Below are 18,080 nucleotides of genomic sequence, written 5' to 3' on the forward strand. Positions count from 1 at the left end.
GTTGGTCACAGGGGCACAGCAGGGGCATTTGTGTTGGTAAGCCCCATTCACTGCCTTAAGTGGTCAGTTAATGCACTCTCATCTCTTCCAAATGCTGAACTGTGTCTTTTTTAGCTTGGTGGATGAATTTTGTCAGTGTGTATCAGTCTACTTGGCTTCTGGAGAGCTGGGAGGAAAGAACTTTTCACACTGAGGTTAAGAGGAATCTAGAAGTATAACATTAACAGTTTCAGGTTCATGACCCTGTCAGCGTGATGTCAGCATTTCACCAATGAAGTGGAGTTCTTAACTCCTGTGGGAACAGCGAGCATTTTGCTGCCTCGAAGGTGATGCTCGGCCTTGTGCTATAAGCCTGGTCATAGCCAGGAAGTGGGGAGGTTGCTGTGAATAGGCGAAGGGCTGGATTTCAGTAGTTGTATTGTACCTGGTCTGTTGTTGCAGAGGTTAATGCACATGCTGCATATAAACTGTAGTTTCTGCATGTTTTTAGCAAAAGCATTGCTTAACATGGTATCTAGGAGTCTTCTTGCATCCAGTATCAATTTCTGGCAGTGTTCAGGTACCTTCAGGACAAACACTGCATGACTGTAAGTGTAAGCTGAAGTGTGGCAGATTCTTCTGCAGGGTGTGTGGAGCTTTGCAGTTCTCTTTGTACCATGTGGAGTAAAAATGGCCCCGTGATCAGAGATTGTGTTCGTGTTGGTGTACTGGAGATGAAACACAAATGTTACTTACAATCATGCTAATCATTTGGGGAGTTCTTATGTCCTGACTGCATCTGAGCTCTGCAGGAGAGCAGTGATGGTAGGAACAGAGAAGTGCCCTTCCCTGTTTCTGCAAGGGAAGTTTCTCTCCTCTTCCATCCTGTCCAAATTAGTGCTTTGACCCTGGCTGAGGGCAAGCAGAGCCAATTGCTGCCCCAGGAACCAGAAATATGAGGGTAAACATGCTATGTGTGAAGTGCAGGTCACTGGGCCACCACAGCAATCGGAGCTAAGTTTCTGCACTGCTTCAAAACTCCGTTTTATAAAGTCAGGGGTGTGAGAAACATGGATTGGGAAAGTGTTTCCAAATCACAGGATGAAAGTGTCCTAGATGTTCTTGTGGGATGCTAGGGTGAGCTTTGTGTGAAAATTGTTGTGGTCGATGCAATCACAGGATCACAGGGGTTGGAAGAGACCTCAAGAGACCATCAAGTCCAACCTTGCTTCTAAAGCAGGTACCTTACAGTAGGTCATGTAGGCAGGCATCCAGATTTGTCTTGAACTTCTCCACAGATAGAAGGAGACTCCACAGCCTCTCTGGGCGACCTGTTCCAGGGCTCAGCCACCTTACTGTAAAGAAGTTACTCTGCATATTAGTACAGAACTTACTGTGTTCAAGGTTTAGGCCATTACTCCTTGTCCTGTTGCTACACACCACTGAGGAGAGCATGGCTTCATCTGTTTGCCTTTCACCTCTCTGTAGATATTTATGGACATTTATCAGATTTCCCCCTCAGTCTTCTTTTCCCCAGACTGAACGGGCCCAGGTTACTGAGCCTTTCTGTATATGGGAGATGCTCCAGGCCTTTTATCATCTTTGTGGCTGCACAACCTCCCTTGTGTGGTCATCTCACCTGTTCTTTAAGTATGTACGTAGTGAGGTCCGGTGTGTTGTGCTACAATTAAGTTGTTAAATCTCTGTAAATGCTTCGGGCTGATCTTGGGAAATGTTGTGTTAGGGACTGTTGGGAAATGCTCCTCCCAAATACTCATGGGAAGATGTTAATGCCAGTCGGGGCTGTTTTCTTGTCTACTATATGCTCTTTATTCAAATAAATAGATAATTTATCTATATTGCACTCCCCTGAAATAGAAAACCACTGCCTAGAGTGTCTACTGTGGAAACTGGTACAGAGGAGCAAACACAGTATAACCTCAGCAGGTTCCTTGCTCTGTGGTAGCACCGTGACTTGCACGTGTCTCTGTTGAGATGTGATCATGTGGTTTAATGCTCTGAGCCACCTGGGCGTTATTCACTTCTGGTGCCAAGGGAATGGTGAGCTTATTTCACCTTCCCTTCCATCTGCGGGTACGTCAGGACATAAGGCTTGTGGGTTATGTGCTCTCAAGGCCCTGAATTCAGCCATTGTATGCAGTGTCTGATTTTGTTGCTGATAACTGAATTTAATCTCTACTCTGAGCTGACTGACAGAAAAAATACCTTTATCAAAAGCACACTCCTTTGATGTGGCCACATAAAAAACTGCTTTCAGCACCTTCAAAAGGCGTAAGGAGTGCAAGTTGATAAGTGCTGTATTTTGATTATATATGTATTTCAGTTAATAAGCTCTGCTTACTGTATTTCTTTCACTTTTGTTACACATTCCTAACTGAGATTTCAGAACTGTCGAGTACGTGTCTTTCTCTTTCTGCAGACTGGGTTATTTTGGTTCCCATTATTGTATTCTTTTCACGCTCTTCCCATCTGAATCGCATTCTCTCTTTCATTGTTATTCTCCTAATAATCTGATTCTGTCCTATGCGTTCATCCATCCATCTGCAGAGGGGTTCTGTACGTCCCTTTTCCTCCAGAAACTAATCTGTATATTAATTCCTTCTCTGCACTGCAGATTTAACTGAGAGGAAGTTGGGGATTTTTTCTTTTCTGAAGTGATGCTCAGTTGCAGATTTACTGTGTTTTGTGTTATACAATCTGTTTATTTCTTTAAATAATAAAAAGGGAAGTTTATTATGCCCCTCTCTGGTGAGAAAGTTAACTTCTTCAGTATAGTTTCTGCATACTTGAGCTACCTAGGCAGTTATTTATCTCCTCTAATTGAGAGAGAGAGCTGTGATCAAAGGAAATGTCACTTTGAGCCCATTTTAGGTTTTCTATGACTGTACTGAAAAAGGATGCTGTTTTAATAACTGTTGGTAAAAGCTGTCTAACTTCTTGCAGACAGTCTTAATAATGAGAATTTTTGTGACCTGAACTTCTGGAATAACAATAACTTGTGTTTATATGTGTGATGCAGGTTCCTGGAAACTTGAGGAGCAATCTTCTGTGCCTGAAGACTGCAGCTCTCACCGGATGTGTGTGTCCTACATTAAGAGGAATAGAAGCAGGATCAGCTGGGGTCCAGGAAGTAAGTTCTTGTTCTTTTTGTTGTTGCTGCTGTGGTACTTGTTGTTCCAAGATGTGTAATTCACAGTCATGATCCTTAACGTAGGATTAAAAACTGATGTTGATGAGGTCCAAGAAGATGCACTAGAGGCTGTTGATGCTTCTACTAAACTCTAGTTTTGACATCTCTGTTCCAAATGTTTGATTGTCCTGCAACTCATTTTGGCTTCTTGTCTGCAACTGCTGCTTTTGCATTGCTAAGTGCAGGGGGAGCTGCTTTTGGCATTGAGCTCAAATACAGTTGGAAGTAGATTCAGCAGCAACAGTTGGAGATACTCATGCTGTATTTAACAGCTGTGAACTTGGGTTCATATAAGTAATGTGTGCTTAATCTTCCTGTCCTGTTAGAGACAGAAGGAGAAAGAATGTGGGTTTTTTTTCCCATATTTAATGAATATCTTAAGGTTCTGGCCAGGCAGATTTGGAACATGTTTATTATGAAGCAAACTAAGAAAACAATTGTTTGTGAGTGCAGTTATTTTGAAATTGTATCTGGCTCTTTGAATTTGTGTTTTAGTCTGCTGGTATTTCAGTGTCTATTCAAATAGGATTAAAAACTAATTTACCTGTCTGAATTTGCAGATCACCTCATCTGCATGGAAGGTGATGGAGGGGGGGGGGGGGGAGGAAGGAAAAGTGCTGTTTTTCAGATCTGAATTCTAACAGCACTGCACAATTCTTGTTACATTTGGAATTCTTGTTGTTGTTGTTGTTTGGAGTTTCTTATTTCTTTCACCGACCATTCACTTCATCTTGCTTGAAAGTTTCAGGAGAGTTAAAGGGAAAAACAGCTGTTTTTTTAGGTCCGCTGTGTGCACCATTCTGCTTCTATGACATAAAGTGTAAAGACGTTTAAAAGCATCTCCACCTATTACCATGTTCCTCTCCTCTTATTCTTTTAAAACCTCCGTTGAAAGCTTTATCAAAATCAGTGGTTACTGAATGCTGCCAGTTGGTGTTTGAGTCTTGGACACTTTCAGTTTAAATACTTTTGAAGGAATATTCATATATCCTTAATGTGCAAAAAAAGTACAAACCAAATAGTGCAGTAGAAATAGCTGATAGCATTCTCTTGCCCAACAGTCCATGCTGTGTGATAAAATGCCTCTCAGTTTTAGATTGACCTTGGCTTGACTTTCATACAGATATAATCTGTTTGATGTCTTTTAAAAGCTGAAAGGAACCCATACATGGAGCGGCATTGCACGTTGTTGCTGACATCGTGTCCTTCATTTAATTCATTCCAAGTAGTAGGATTTGGTAGTATCTCTGCTCCCCTCCCCTTTTAAGTTGTAGATATTAGATCAGTACATTTACAAATGAGAGGCTAATCTCTGTTTTATGACCAGCTGTAATTAAACTCAAATATTTTCATTCTGCAGTTGCTGATTTGAATCCAGGAACATTTTTGTTTGCTTTTACAGTCCATGTAGATTGTCTTGCAAGGTGACTTCATATATATCTTAACTGGCTTGTGACAAACAAGATGGGACTTGACAGAGTTGGAACTATTTTTTTTTGTTCGTTTTTTTTTTTTTCCCCCAGAAATGCCATTACTGGAAATAATGCTTTCTTTCCCTTGTGCCCTTTGGGAGACTTTCCACAGGGCAGCGCGTACCTCCTCATGTTGGCAGCGTTGTGAAGCAGAGCCACCTCACTGAGAGTTTCATAGCTTTTCTTGGTAGCTCTGCAAGACAGAGGGGAGAGCTGATCTCGTGCCTCTGGAGTGGTATATGGATGCCAAGTGCTAAGAATTCCTGGAATGTAGAGTTGTGCAGCGCTGATAAAGTTTGCTTTGTTTCCTTAGTGACTTGATCCATTGAGAAAGTGTGGTTCCCTAGGAAGCTTTAATAGCTCAACGTTGGTATTGAATAAAGGGGAAGGCCCCAACATAATTCTGCTTGTTTTCACCTGCTGCCTAAAAGATTAATTTTCTTAACCTAGGAATAGAAAATACAACCCTGAGTTTTGGAAGTGATTTATAGACACCCTTCGCACTTATCAGTTTAAGTAAATCCACCACAGGCTTCTGTGTCACAAACAGCCGTGGTCTTTTCATAACCTGCTTGGTTTACAGCGCAGTAATTTCATTTGGGGGCAAGAAAGTTTCAAGGAAAAACACCTTCTAATTAGAGTGATATAATCGCTCTGCTTGCATGCTGCGGTTTCGTATGACTTCAGAAAAATAGTTGAGTGATTAATCTTTAATTTTACCCATCATTAACTTAATAAGGAAACTGGAGACAGGATGAAAAACAAACGGCAGAACTGTACGACCCGAGCGTTATTGTGCCAAATCCTTTTGGCTTTTTCGTTTGGTAAGAGACGCCATTCTGTGAAGTGTGTGAATTGTGGCAGCAACTGCTCACCTCAGATGCTTTGTAGAACTCTTCAGACGCATTTGAACTTTATTGAAGCCTTTGCAGAGTTTCCTCCCTCTTCCTCACCATTCCCTCCGGGTTGCTTTTTTTTTCCCCCTTTCCCTCTATGATTTTATTTGGAAGCCAGAGTTGCATAAATTAACCTCTAATATCTCATCATTCCCGTGCATCCGCTTCTTCTCAGGGAAGAAAGCCATCCCAAGCACTGCAGTGCAATGTTCCTAAGGTGGGTTTGGTGCTGTTTTAGCGTTGCCTGCTATCTTTAGTCATTTCACTGATTAGTTAACTAACTCGGTGATGCAGTCATGCAGTCTCTGCAAGAAGCGTGATAGGGTTGCCGTAGTGTCTCAAAGAACAAAACAAATGCAACAGTGGAAACAAGTTGCTTTATTTCATACGTGTTTTTTAGCTTACGTCGTTCTCTGAATGTAATGCTTGAGCGGTAAATATGCCTGGCTGCTTGAAAATATTCCTCTGGAAGTCAGGCTTCCTTTATGTCATTAGTAAATATTCATATAACTGCCCCATGCACTTCTGCATGTAACAACACAGCAACAGAAGTTGTAGCAATCTAAACTAACCTGCTTGCGGAGGCCTCTGCATGTTCATAATGTAAGTAAACAGCTGAGGAATGTGTATTGCTGTTGACAGTGAGCGACTGTAAACATCCTCGACTGGAAGCTGTGAAGCAGCAGATGGGGCTTTCAGTCGGATGTTTGCAGCTGCCAACTGCCACAGACGTCAAGAAGTGTTTGACACCTAAAGCATACCTGTCTGTTTGAAACTTCTATTAGGTTTATTGCAGACTTATGAGTTTAGGCCAAACTTTTCTATGTACTACATGCGATGCTTGTGTCTAGAAACCACAGAATCACAGAATTGTAGGGGTTGGAAGGGACCTCTAGAGATCATCGAGTCCAACCCCCCAGCCAAAGCAGGTTCCCTACACCACGTCACACAGGTAGGTGTCCAGGCAGGTCTTGAATATCTCCAGAGAAGGAGACTCCACCACCTCCCTGGGCAGCCTGTTCCAGTGAAACCATCCAGTTTCTTGTAGGAGCTGTGAAAAGCTTTGAAAAAAACCCCAGTAAACCGAATAGAAAGTAAAACAAGAAGTGAATGAGGCTGTATTTTTAACTACAAACTTTCAATTGCGTTTCCAGAAGCAAGTTGCCATGCAGCTTGCTTGGCTGTACATGTTGTTTGGCTATGTTTCTAGGCTCTGCTGAAGTTACAAGATTACAAGATTAGTGCACACATGCAGCATCTCTGTAATAGTTCGTTTAGAATTTGAAATCTGAAGCCTTGTAGGAAACAATCACTTACAGGGCCTTTGGAAGCTGGAAATACACCAATTACAGCAACACTGGAAAAAATGACAACAAATATTTTTTCCTGGGAGAGGCCAACCCTGACAAATGATGGGGTGGACAGGGAAGCTTTATTTGATTGGGTTTGTGTCTGACATGTGTCGCGGTGTCTCAGTCGCTTGTGGCTCTGCAGTTCTGAGGACTCCAGTCCTGCCAACCAGTTTTATGTGTGGGTGGACTCCAGTAGTTAAATTTGACCCCAGAATTGTAGCTGGAGAGAACAGCTTATGGGATTGGGATGGTTCTTGCCCGCCTTTGGTCTAACAATGACTGCTGTCATATCGGAAAAAGAGCAGCAAGATTATAGCGCATAACTGTGTCAAGCTGACACTGAAAGCACTTGTGTTCGCTTTTGAAAGAAGATAGGCATCTTGTTGGTATGTGTGTTAAATGTCTACACCTTTGGTAAAGAGAGCTTTGTTGCCAGCTTGTTTTTTTATTGTTCTCAATATCCTCCTTTTTCAAATATCATAGTCTCGTATCATAGTCTCGTGCGGGTTGGAAGGGACCTTAGAGATCATTGAGTCCAACCCCTGGGATTTAAGCCTCCTGGTAGCAGAGCGGCACTTCTACCACTTGTGCCACAGGGGGATTTGAACAAAAATACAGGGGTTTCTAATGTGTGCTTTAACACATCCCTTACATTTCATACAAGATACGGAGAACCTAAGACTATCAGAGCATGCTGATTTTTTTGTTGTTTTTTAATGAGCTGTTGTCCCCTTGAGACTCTCATAAAACATCATTGACATGTCTAGCTAAAGCTGTATTTAGGGGGTCAAGAAAACATACTCTGTTTGAGGGAGCTTAATTAATCCATGCTTTGCATACTGCTTTTACTGGAGGTTTGTGGACTTGCCATAAGTTCAGGTTCTGTTGCGTTTCAGTACTGCTTGATGGCTCCTGCTAGGATTAGCACTGAGCATCATCTTGTACACTTTGCCATCTTGACAAGGAATCATGGTCTAATTCAAGACCAGTTATAAAAGAGGAAACTAGATAACATGGGACGAGTGAGAGAAGTGGAAGATGAGGGGGATGAGGGAAGCAGCTTATGTCATGACTGTGCAGAGTGGCTATCTGTGTGTAAGTGGTGCTGAGCTGTTTTCTGACTGGAAATAGAAGGCTTTAGTCAGTTATACTGACTACATATTTCCTGAAAGAAGACAAGTTTTGTACTTAAAGGGAGCCTATAAACAGGAAGGGAGCCAACTTTTTGAAAGGGTAGATAGTAGCAGGGGTAATGGTTTTAAGTTGAAGGAGGGAAGATTTAGGTTGGGTGTCAGGGGAAGTTCTTTACTATGAGAGTGGTGAGGTGCTGAAACAGGCCTCATTTAAGGGCTGACTGCCACTGGGGAAGGATCTCTTTCTGGAGATCCCTCCTTGGTGAAGCTTTTCCCTGTGAACTGGAATTTTCTGGTGCAGGTAAAGCAGTCTTCTTGCCTTCCTTGATAGCACCTTTCTATTGTGCCTGTCCTTCTGTCATCGCACCTCTGTTGTAAGGCCTTCTGCATTGTATTGATCTGTCCAATTGCTACACTATCTTAACAACATACTGAGGTCAGGGGCTGAGATAGATGTCAGAAATGGGGATTATGTCTGTTGTAAAAGTAATGAGAATCTTCTGTGAGTGTTGTCACAAATGTGACTTGGGACTATGCCTGTAGAGGAAACAGGATTAAGGGGTAAATCTACGAAGACTTCACTGAAATTTCATAGTATCTATGACAAAGGAGAAATGAGAATTACTGACAACAGTCAGGTTATATCTCAGTGATGGGGATGGGTGTTACTGTTGACAACACAGAGCAATAGTTGAGAGAGAGAGATAGATAAATGAATGCCAAGTTTTTAAGTGGGTGCTCCTGCTACATTTCTAGGTTTAAATCTAGCCTTTTTGCTAACCCTGAGAATTTCCCAAGTGACCTTGTAATGAAATCCATGGAAGCTGGACACACTTGTGAAACACTATCTAGGCAGGGCATTCTTAACAGTCTCGTCATCTGGAATGCTCTTATATATCTGAAGAAGGGGTTGAGCAAGAGGAGAGAACTCGCATAGGCAGAGTATTTAATATCAAAAGCATTTAGTATCTACTTTGAAGATTTACATATTGATAGTATTTGTGCTTTGGCAGGAAATTCTTTCAATACCCATTCTATTACTCTTCTTCCTGAATTACGTATTGTCTCAGAGCTCAGTGTGTTTCCTCTTGGGGAAATGGAGTAGTACACTGGGACTGGTTTCTTCAGCCTCTAATCTCATTGCATGCATACGAGGATTTTTCTTCCAGAAAAACAACTTCGGACAAGCTGTGTCTGCCAGCCACCTCTTAAAACCTGCTAGAATTAAACTTCAGAAGAATGTTAGTGGTGGTCCTTAATTTCTGTCTGTGGAGGAAGCAGGCTGTTGGTTTTATTTTACCCTCCATACTGTTCATGAGGCCGTGCCCTGTACTGATTGAGGTTACTCTCTCCCTTGGAGGGGACTTGCTTCCAGGTTAGGGGCGTTCAAGTCCTCTTCATTCCCTTATTGATTTAAAAGGTGCATTCTTTAAGAAAGGTGCTTTGTTGTCTGACTTTGTTTAGAAGCAAAGAGCAGCTCTTCTCAAAGTGTTCCTGGAGACGTCCTGTCTGCTTTTGAGACGGGAGGGAAGATGACAAAGTTTTATTAAAAAAAGATTAAAAAAAAAAAGCCACTTACCCATACATACGGCTTATGGAAATCATCTTGGAAATGATGGGACAGCTGTTGGAAAAGGCACAATCCATCTGCCTACATATGCACTTGTTACAAAGAGAATACAGCTGATGATATGAATGGAAAGCTTTCAGTACTGAGCTGCTGTTCCTACTCAAGCCACATTTGAAACCGTAAATTGTTCAAATATGCACTTTTAACTCTTTGCTTGAAAAGTGAGTGTTTAATAGCCTCACTTCTTACGGAGCTTCTTTATTACTGATAAGTGGAATAGACTTAACACATTTGTGCTCAATATGCTTCTTTTGTTTAAAGATACAGCAAGGCGAGATGAATCAACGCTGCCACTCTGTATTCTTACAGAGAATCTGAATTGGAAAGGGGGGCTACTTATAAGTTGAATTGAGTATATAACTATTTTTCTCATAACCGGTTTATTGACCAAGATGCATGAAATTACTCCTTTTTTTTTTGGTACTGATATATAATGAAACTTGGTGCAGACTGTTCTTTTTTTACCCCCCAAAGCTTCATACAGTTGTTATGGAACAAATAAATGAACAAAGGATATGAGAAGGAAGGCACGTGCAAGTGTAGTGGCATAGTGTGTTTCCAGATGATGTCCTGAGGCATTTTTTTTAGCAATGCATGTAAATGTAACTCCTTTTATTTCACAATACTTCTCTTGATTTAATATGGATAACCAGCCTTTTGCCCCAGTTCAACCTTCCTGTTGCTGGTGCTTGTTTTCTTTCTTGTCAGTAAGTCGGAGATGTTTTCAGTAACTTTTGTCTTCAGTTGCTGCTGAAAGTTTTGTTCTTCCCACCTCCTTGTATGTCATTTAATTAAATACATACCTCCTCTGATAATGCAGAGCAACATAGATGAGCTCCAGGGTTTCTGCCTAGTGAGGCAAGAATACCATTTGAAGTGAAGGATATTGCTCAGGAGTTTTTTGCTGTCCCTTCTGGGCTATCTGTTGATAGCTGGTTTTTCAGTGCTTGCTTGTCCTTGGCTCCTTCTTTATTCTTGCATTGTGTAAGGGCTGAGAATTTGTTCTTATCTCTACAAAATGTTGCGCTGAGATCTTCTGTTGCTTTGCTTTGACCAGATCACTCATCTCTTTGCCTTCCTTCATTGACTCACCGTTATTCATTAGATGCAACTTAACCTGCTTTCCTTTGTCTTCAAGACCATCCCAACCTATAGTCCCATGTGGAATTGTCTTATAATGCTGTTCTCCATTACTGCCTTGACCTTTTTTTTTTTCAAACTTCTCAGAGGTTTTTTTTGCATGATTTCACAAATAATAAGCTAATCAATCAACACCTTTCTATCTACTTCAGTGTACTAAAAGCCTTGGAAGAGTTTGTGCATTCTTCTGAAGGCTACAAACTGTTAGATATCTTCATGCAGTCACTTTTATATTACTTTTCTTCCTTTACTCTCGTCACCTCCTTTGTACTTTGAGAGGTGGGTAAATATTTCCTTATTGGATTGTTGAGTTTGCTGAGTCGGTAGCTGCACTTCTGATGTGTGCTGCCACTTCAGGGGAAGCTGTCAACTTTCACCTGTGTCGAGTGGCAAATACATTTTCTTATCCTCAAGAAACCTTTTTGCCATTCAGCATAAGAATGTGTGTGTCGCTTGTTTATTTCTATTTTTATATTATACATATATTCTCAAAACCAGTTATATTTAACCAACTCTACAGCACAAGGCTGATATACTCTATTTTGTATTCTTTCATCTGTGCCCATGTACAGGCATGCGTGCATATATGCACCAGCCAAGCTCAAAATAATATGATATGAATCAGGGAAGAGAGGAGTAGAGAGGCACAGGAGGCTGTGAAATGACTCAGTTCTTTTTCCATCGGTTGCCTGGATGGAAAGCAAAGCAGAGCAATCAGCCCTGCGTTCTAGAGTTTCTTTAATACAATTAGTTTCAAGCACCCTAGCTGTTTTTATTTATGACATTGTTTCATGGAGTATATGCTCATCTGAAACTCTTGCTTGACAACTGGAAAAAAAAAACCCTCAACGCAGGCAGTGGAATATCTAGTATGTTTACATTAAGACCAAATGCTACTGTTCACTTAGAGCAAGGATCTTATTAGTGTGCTGTCGGTTTAATGTATAGAGGCCAGAGTGAACCTTGGAATTACTCTGTTTTGATTGCTGAAAGCTATGCAGTCTTAAAGTCTCTCTCTGTTTATCTGGTACAACTCTGAGATTCATAGTGGTGATTAATACTATAGCTATAAATGCTCATCATCAACACCCTGAAATGTTTTCAAAACATATGGAGGGATTTTTAACAGCTTAACATAGACGGCAGTGAAACAGATGAAAACCTACACAAGATGTATCTGCAGGAGTGCTTACTAGCTCTTTGAAATTGCACCTGCTGTGAGGGTTCATAGTCTTCTGTACAAATAAAGATGTCCTTCAAGAGGCTGCAGCCAGTAATTACAACTTCTGTGTAATGCAAGGGAAGCAATGAAAAGAAGATGGATTGCAAAGGTCCAGCCAGCTCTGCTGAAGGGAGTGGGGAAGCACATAGTATATTCCCTGCATGCTCTCAAAACTAGCTCAGGGCCTAGGCTCACCATGCCAGACCTTCTACTCCCACAGCCTGGGACTGTGGGCTATTGGGTGACTCCACTGGCCCTATGAGGCTGGCACAAAGTCCTTCCTGATAAGCCATGCTAAACCTTCCTTAGCTCTTCCTGGAGCTGCTTGGCATCTACAGCAGCATCTTCCCAAACGTTTCCCAGGCACAGGCCAGACGTGTTTGATGTGGATGCGTGTATCTGCAGGCCTTGTTACTCTAGGCCCAGGGCTGTAACGCTGCAGGTGTGTGGTCTTCTGTTCTGTGCTGGCCTTGGAAATATATGGCAGCCATTTGGTAGGTCACATAAATACAGGTATCTGCGGGTTGGTCAAGTACCTCAAAAAAAAAAAAAAATAGGTAGCTTTCTTATTTTCTGAGCACTTAAGCAATGAAACAAATGGGAATTAACAGTCTGAACATAGATGTGATGTTGACTTAATGGGAAAAATGTAGGAAATGCAGTTTATCTGCCCTATAGTGTGTTTGTGGTGTTACCGTAACATGTGTATATCATACATGTAATTGCTTTTGAAAGCTGCTAAGAAATACTTGTGGAAAGGGTTCACAGTGCTGAGCTCTCTACAGCTGTAGTGTAGTTGGTTACTTCTGAGCACTTTAGACTTGCCTTAATAAAGAAGGAGAGGTACTTTCATGAGGCAATTTGTATGATTAATTTTAGGTACGTATTTAGGAAAGGGGTGAATTGTCCCCAGTAGCCATGCTTATTCTTCTTTCTCTTCAGAAGTCTCTGTAGGATGACTAGCTCAGATATGGGTATCTTGGCTCAGAAGTCTGTGTGTGGTCAGATGAATGTAATCTTTTGCTGTTAAAGGAGGATATTCAAAAGGTAGAAAACTTTGAACCACACAAGGTTAGAGATGAAATGTGAATGGGAAAAAGTGGAGCACTTTGGAATAGCTCACAAAAATCTTATTAGTTGCTGGAGGATCCACAATCAAGGGAAATATCAAAGATAAAAAAGGCTGAGAATAGAGATAGAAACTGCTATTAAAAATACTGTCTTTTCCTTCCTCCTACCACCAGAAAATCCCTAAATAGATAGCTGACAGCATTTATTCCATGAATATAAATTAGCAGATAATTAAGCATTGTATAAAAATAGTAAGAAAATGACATGAGTGGAAGGAGGGGACAGCTGGACAGTTAGGGAAAGTAAGATTTTATTAGAAAGAAAAGTAGCTTTAATTCTGGTGCTCTGTGACCAGGTAGAAGTCATGGAGCAGTGCTAAGAGACAAAAATACTTTATAGATTTGTCAGGTATGTGCTTGAAAATCCACGTCAGGGAGATTAATGTTGATGTAATTTTTTCCATGCAGCAAGCTAGGAGGATGCTTAACCACAGCTTTTAAAATATGATATAAATTAGAATATGCAAATAGTTTGTATCAGCGAGCTGGAGGAGGGTAATATGAGAAACTCTGTGAAATGCTAATCTAAAATTGAGAACTCCAGATTACAGACTGAAACTAGTTTGTGTCAGTGCTTAAGTGTGCAAATAGAGTGTGTAATTGCTTTATGGGTTGGCAGCTTGATGGGCATTTTGGTCAAAACTGCTGAAATAGGGTCTGGATCAGAGCAGGTAAGTATAGCAGGTGTTTGTGGAATTCGAGGAAGTTGAATTCATCTACTGTGTTGTCTTTATATTACATTTATTTTGAAATCAGGCAGATTTAGAGGTGTCATAAATATGAGCCTCTGTGTTGTAATTCAAGAGACTTGATTTAGCAACCCTAACATCCTGATGGGAAAAAAAAAACTGAAATAGTAAGAAGTGTAGAAACCATGTATCAGTGGGATTAAAAATTGCTCAACAGATTTAAAACTGTAACTGTCAGTGGAGTATAATCATTGTGTGGAATGTTTCCCAGAGGAGGAGAGAGCTAGACACTGATTTATATACATATATTTATATATGGGCTCCCCAGTACAAAAAAGACAGTGATGTCTTGGAAGGAGTCCAGCGGAGGGCCACAAAGGTGGTGAAGGGCCTGGAGCATCTCCCCTGTGAGGAGAGACTTAGGGAACTGGGTCTGTTTAGCCTTGAGAAAAGAAGGCTGAGAGGGGACCTGATCCAGGTTTATAAATACCTGAGGCGTGGGGGCCATAGTGGTGAGGCTGGTCTCTTTTCAGTAGTGCGTGGGGATAGGACTAGGGGTAATGGGATGAAACTTCAGCATAGGAAGTTCTGCACGAATGTGTGCAAGAACTTCTTTATGGTGAGGGTGATGGAGCACTGGAACAGGCTGCCCAGGGAGGTGGTGGAGTCTCCTTCTCTGGAGATATTCAAGACCCGACTGGACACCTACCTGTGTGATGTGCTGTAGGGAGCCTGCTTTGGCAGGGGGGTTGGACTCGATGATCTCTAGAGGTCCCTTCCAACCCCTACAATTCTGTGATTCTGTGATACATATATATATATCACAGAACACATATATATCACACACACACACACATATATATATATGTGATATATATATATGTTTTTTATATATGTATGATATACATATTGCTTATGGTATTTTTGTTTGTTTTTCTTAGTTTTGTTTTTGGGTTTTTTTGCTGTTGTTTGGGCTGGGGGAGGGGGGGGGGAGGTTGGGAAGTGGGTAGAGGGGGAGGAAGGTGAGGAGGGCTGGGAGATATTGTTTGTTTAGTGGTTGCTTTATCTGGAGGAGACCAGAGGTATTCTTGTTAGCTTGCAGATGAACTAATATTGGAAAGGTATAATGAAGAAGGGAAAAGATCATGTAGCAGGCTGTGTGTATCTCCTAGGAAGGAAGGGGGTAACATTCATCTTCAATGCAACCAAAATACGTGTGTATTTAGAAATCAGAGAGCTAGAATGCACTTGCACTTCATTTTTGTTTCTGAAAAATGCCTTATAGGTACCTACTAGATAGTGGGTTGAACAGTTGTTAGAATGTGCTTTTTAAGGTCGGGGGGAGAACTAGATGAAGTGCTCTGAATCCAAGATGACTTTAGAGCCTCACTGTTATAATGTCGTAGGGGAAAATGGCGTTGTGTAACATTGGGTGCTATTTTGTACTTTTCTCCAATATGCTCTGAGAATAGCTGGATCGTGACTATGACCTAGTGAGTAGTTTATGTGTTGGAAAGGAGAAGACAAGATCGGTGGTGAATTTTATGCATTTTGAAAGGCATAAAATTTGGCTATATTAAAAATAGCATATTAGAAGTATCATTTGAGAATTCATGAAGTTATTTGGTCTCAGAACTCAAGTAGCTGAGCTGTAGATTACTTTTAATGCATCAAGATGCAACATGACTATGAGCTGAGGTTAATAGATCAAATTCCTAAGTCAAACTGTCTGATTCATCTTTTAAGTGTTGTTCCAGCTCTTCAAAGTTAGCCAGATTCTCTACAGCAACAAATGTTTCTACTTCTCCAAGCTTACTGAACAAGTAAATAAGTACAGCAAAATCCAAATGCAATTTGGCAGGCTAGAATACTGTTGGAAAAGCTTGCCAAAATTGCCTTGGCAAAAGCTCTCCTCTGTTTTCAGTAGATTTGAAATGAAATCAGACAAGATCTTGATTCTCTCTTCATGGAAGCCTAGCGATTGTCTTAAATATTGCTGCTGCTGGGTGAACTGTGTGCAGAGAATGTAGCTATAGAAGTGCTGGATGCAGGTTGGTTTCTTTGCACCCCGTCGTAGTCTTTGAACTGTGAGAACTGGGTTATAGCTACAGAAGTGGAATCATTCACATGCTTGTTAAATATGAAAAGAACAGCCATGTGTGCTTGTAAACTTTACGTTTATGAGACGGTACTTTCTTCATTGCTTTAAAGCCTGTTGTTGTTATGTTTAAATCTGGCCTTGGTGAAGGTCTAAATGCAGTCACAGGGACTTCTGGGTTAACAGCCAGGAGATTAATCATCTTCTCTTGGAAACAAATCCCAGGAGATGAAAGAACCAAAGAATAATTCAAAGAAGTCTGTATTAATAACAGCTAGTGTATGTTTTTTCTTCAGACTTCCTGGAGTGCTGATACTAGTGCAATACAGAGGACATGCTACTGTTCAGTTTCAGCACTTTGCTCGTAGTACACGTCAAATGGATTGGGGCACTGATTAAACTTTCCAGGTATTTGTTGTGTTACAACTCTTAATACAACTGGAAAATGGCATTTTACGTGTTGTTCAAACAATACACAGGTGAAGGAAGGTGGTAACAGGTGGAGGCAAAAAAAAGCAGAGTAAGCGATGGGAGGGGAGATGAATAAATTGCAATGTAAAGAGTGCATTTAAAAAGAAAACAACAACAAAAACTGCCATAGATTTTGAAATCTATTTTAGATCCTATTTATTCTTCTATTTATTTCTTGATTTTTGTATCCTTGACCTGGCTGCAGCAAGGCATTAGTGTTGCCGATAATGATGTGTAAGATGGAAACTCTTCAAAAGCGTTCTATGTATAAGATTCAAATACTGAAAATTAGACGGCATCTCCCTCTGGAGGTCTTTGAAAGCATCTCTGTCTGTGCTGGGAAACTGGTGCTGTTTTTAGAAGGTTGGCGTTATTAAGCACCTAAATCTGATGCCATAGTGACTTTGTCATTGCTATGTGTGTTCAGTAAAAGCAGTATATATGGAAAAGCCAGGCTGGTCACTGTCTGAATAGGAGAACTAACCCAGCCCATAAGAATAGCTTTTAAGCACTACACTAAAGAAAAGTTGATTAAGGAAACTGACATAGACAAGCTGTGTTAGAAGCCTTTGGCCAACAGGTTCTAGTCCAATCATCTGGCATAGTGAGTGATGAATCTAGACAAGAAAGTACATGTGGCTGCTTCTTCAGATGACTGGATCCCAAAGAAGTGTCTGCAAAGGCCAAAATTGATTGAAATTTATTAGATGATGTTTTAAAAAACTCCCCACCAGTGAATAGACTACTGTACAAGCAATAGTTTGTAGTCAGTTGACAAAAGAATAAGGGATGCATTCCACTTATATTCCACCGAGTGATGCAAAAATTGAATGGAGTAAGTTTCCTCCTGTTGCATGAAATTCCTCCTGTCTGTCATCTGATCCACGTGGATGTTTCTCAAGATCAAGGCAGGGCGTGTGGGTGCTCTGTAAAGTTGCAGACACTGTGTTTGTTCTCTGGCACCTGACAACCTAAAGACAGGAAGCTGAAGGGTTTCGATTTCGAGATTGATCAAGTGGAGCATATTGGAAACCTGTAAACAAGAAGACTGATCTCCCCTCTTTGTTTCTCCTTATATCTGCACCCATAGCAACTATTTATGCCAAAGAAATTCTGTGGCAAAAGGAAATTTGTAAAGAAACCTTGTTGTTCCTTTGTGTCATAAAGATGTGTCATATGAACATATCTTGTGCTGGCTTGAAAAGTTGGATGCTTCACGCATGGGTGGAACCAATTGCAGATACCAGCTTAGTTAAAAGATTTGCTTTTGCTTTTTCTTGCCTAACAGTGCACAGAGTTGAAAATCTTATTGTGAAGGATCTGTAAACTTCTACTGAAAATTACATGTCGATGTTTTGGTCTGAGGATTTCTTCTCCTCATCCAGAAGTAGTGCAAGTTTCCCACGTCTTAGTTAAGTGGAAGGGAATTGGTAGCTCTAAGGAGAACATAAATGTCTCTATACAGAGTCTGAATACTTAAGATTTGGAATGGAAGACATTTTATCCCTTGATATTTTGCAGTTGTTTCTTGTGAGGGTGATGCTACCTCAGAAAAAGTTACATCTTTTGTCGATATTGCTGGTTTAAAACAATTTTGGCCCCAAAATAGCAAGCAAAACTGTGTTCACAGTGGGGATGAAGGAGAGAGATGATTGAT

At 40.9% G+C, this 18,080-nt stretch overlaps 1 protein-coding gene across 1 annotated transcript in view; it reads left to right on the top strand.

The window, feature by feature from the left end:
* LOC107312057 overlaps positions 1-18,080 on the top strand; it is a 36,896-nt gene that overhangs the window by 4,564 nt on the left and 14,252 nt on the right. The window contains exon 3 of the mRNA XM_032443653.1: positions 3,020-3,130. Coding sequence (XP_032299544.1) covers positions 3,020-3,130 — 111 coding nt within the window. The remainder of the gene's footprint in view (positions 1-3,019; positions 3,131-18,080) is intronic.

Source organism: Coturnix japonica, chromosome 3, assembly GCF_001577835.2.
Source record: "Coturnix japonica isolate 7356 chromosome 3, Coturnix japonica 2.1, whole genome shotgun sequence".
NCBI classification, from domain to species: domain Eukaryota; kingdom Metazoa; phylum Chordata; class Aves; order Galliformes; family Phasianidae; genus Coturnix; species Coturnix japonica.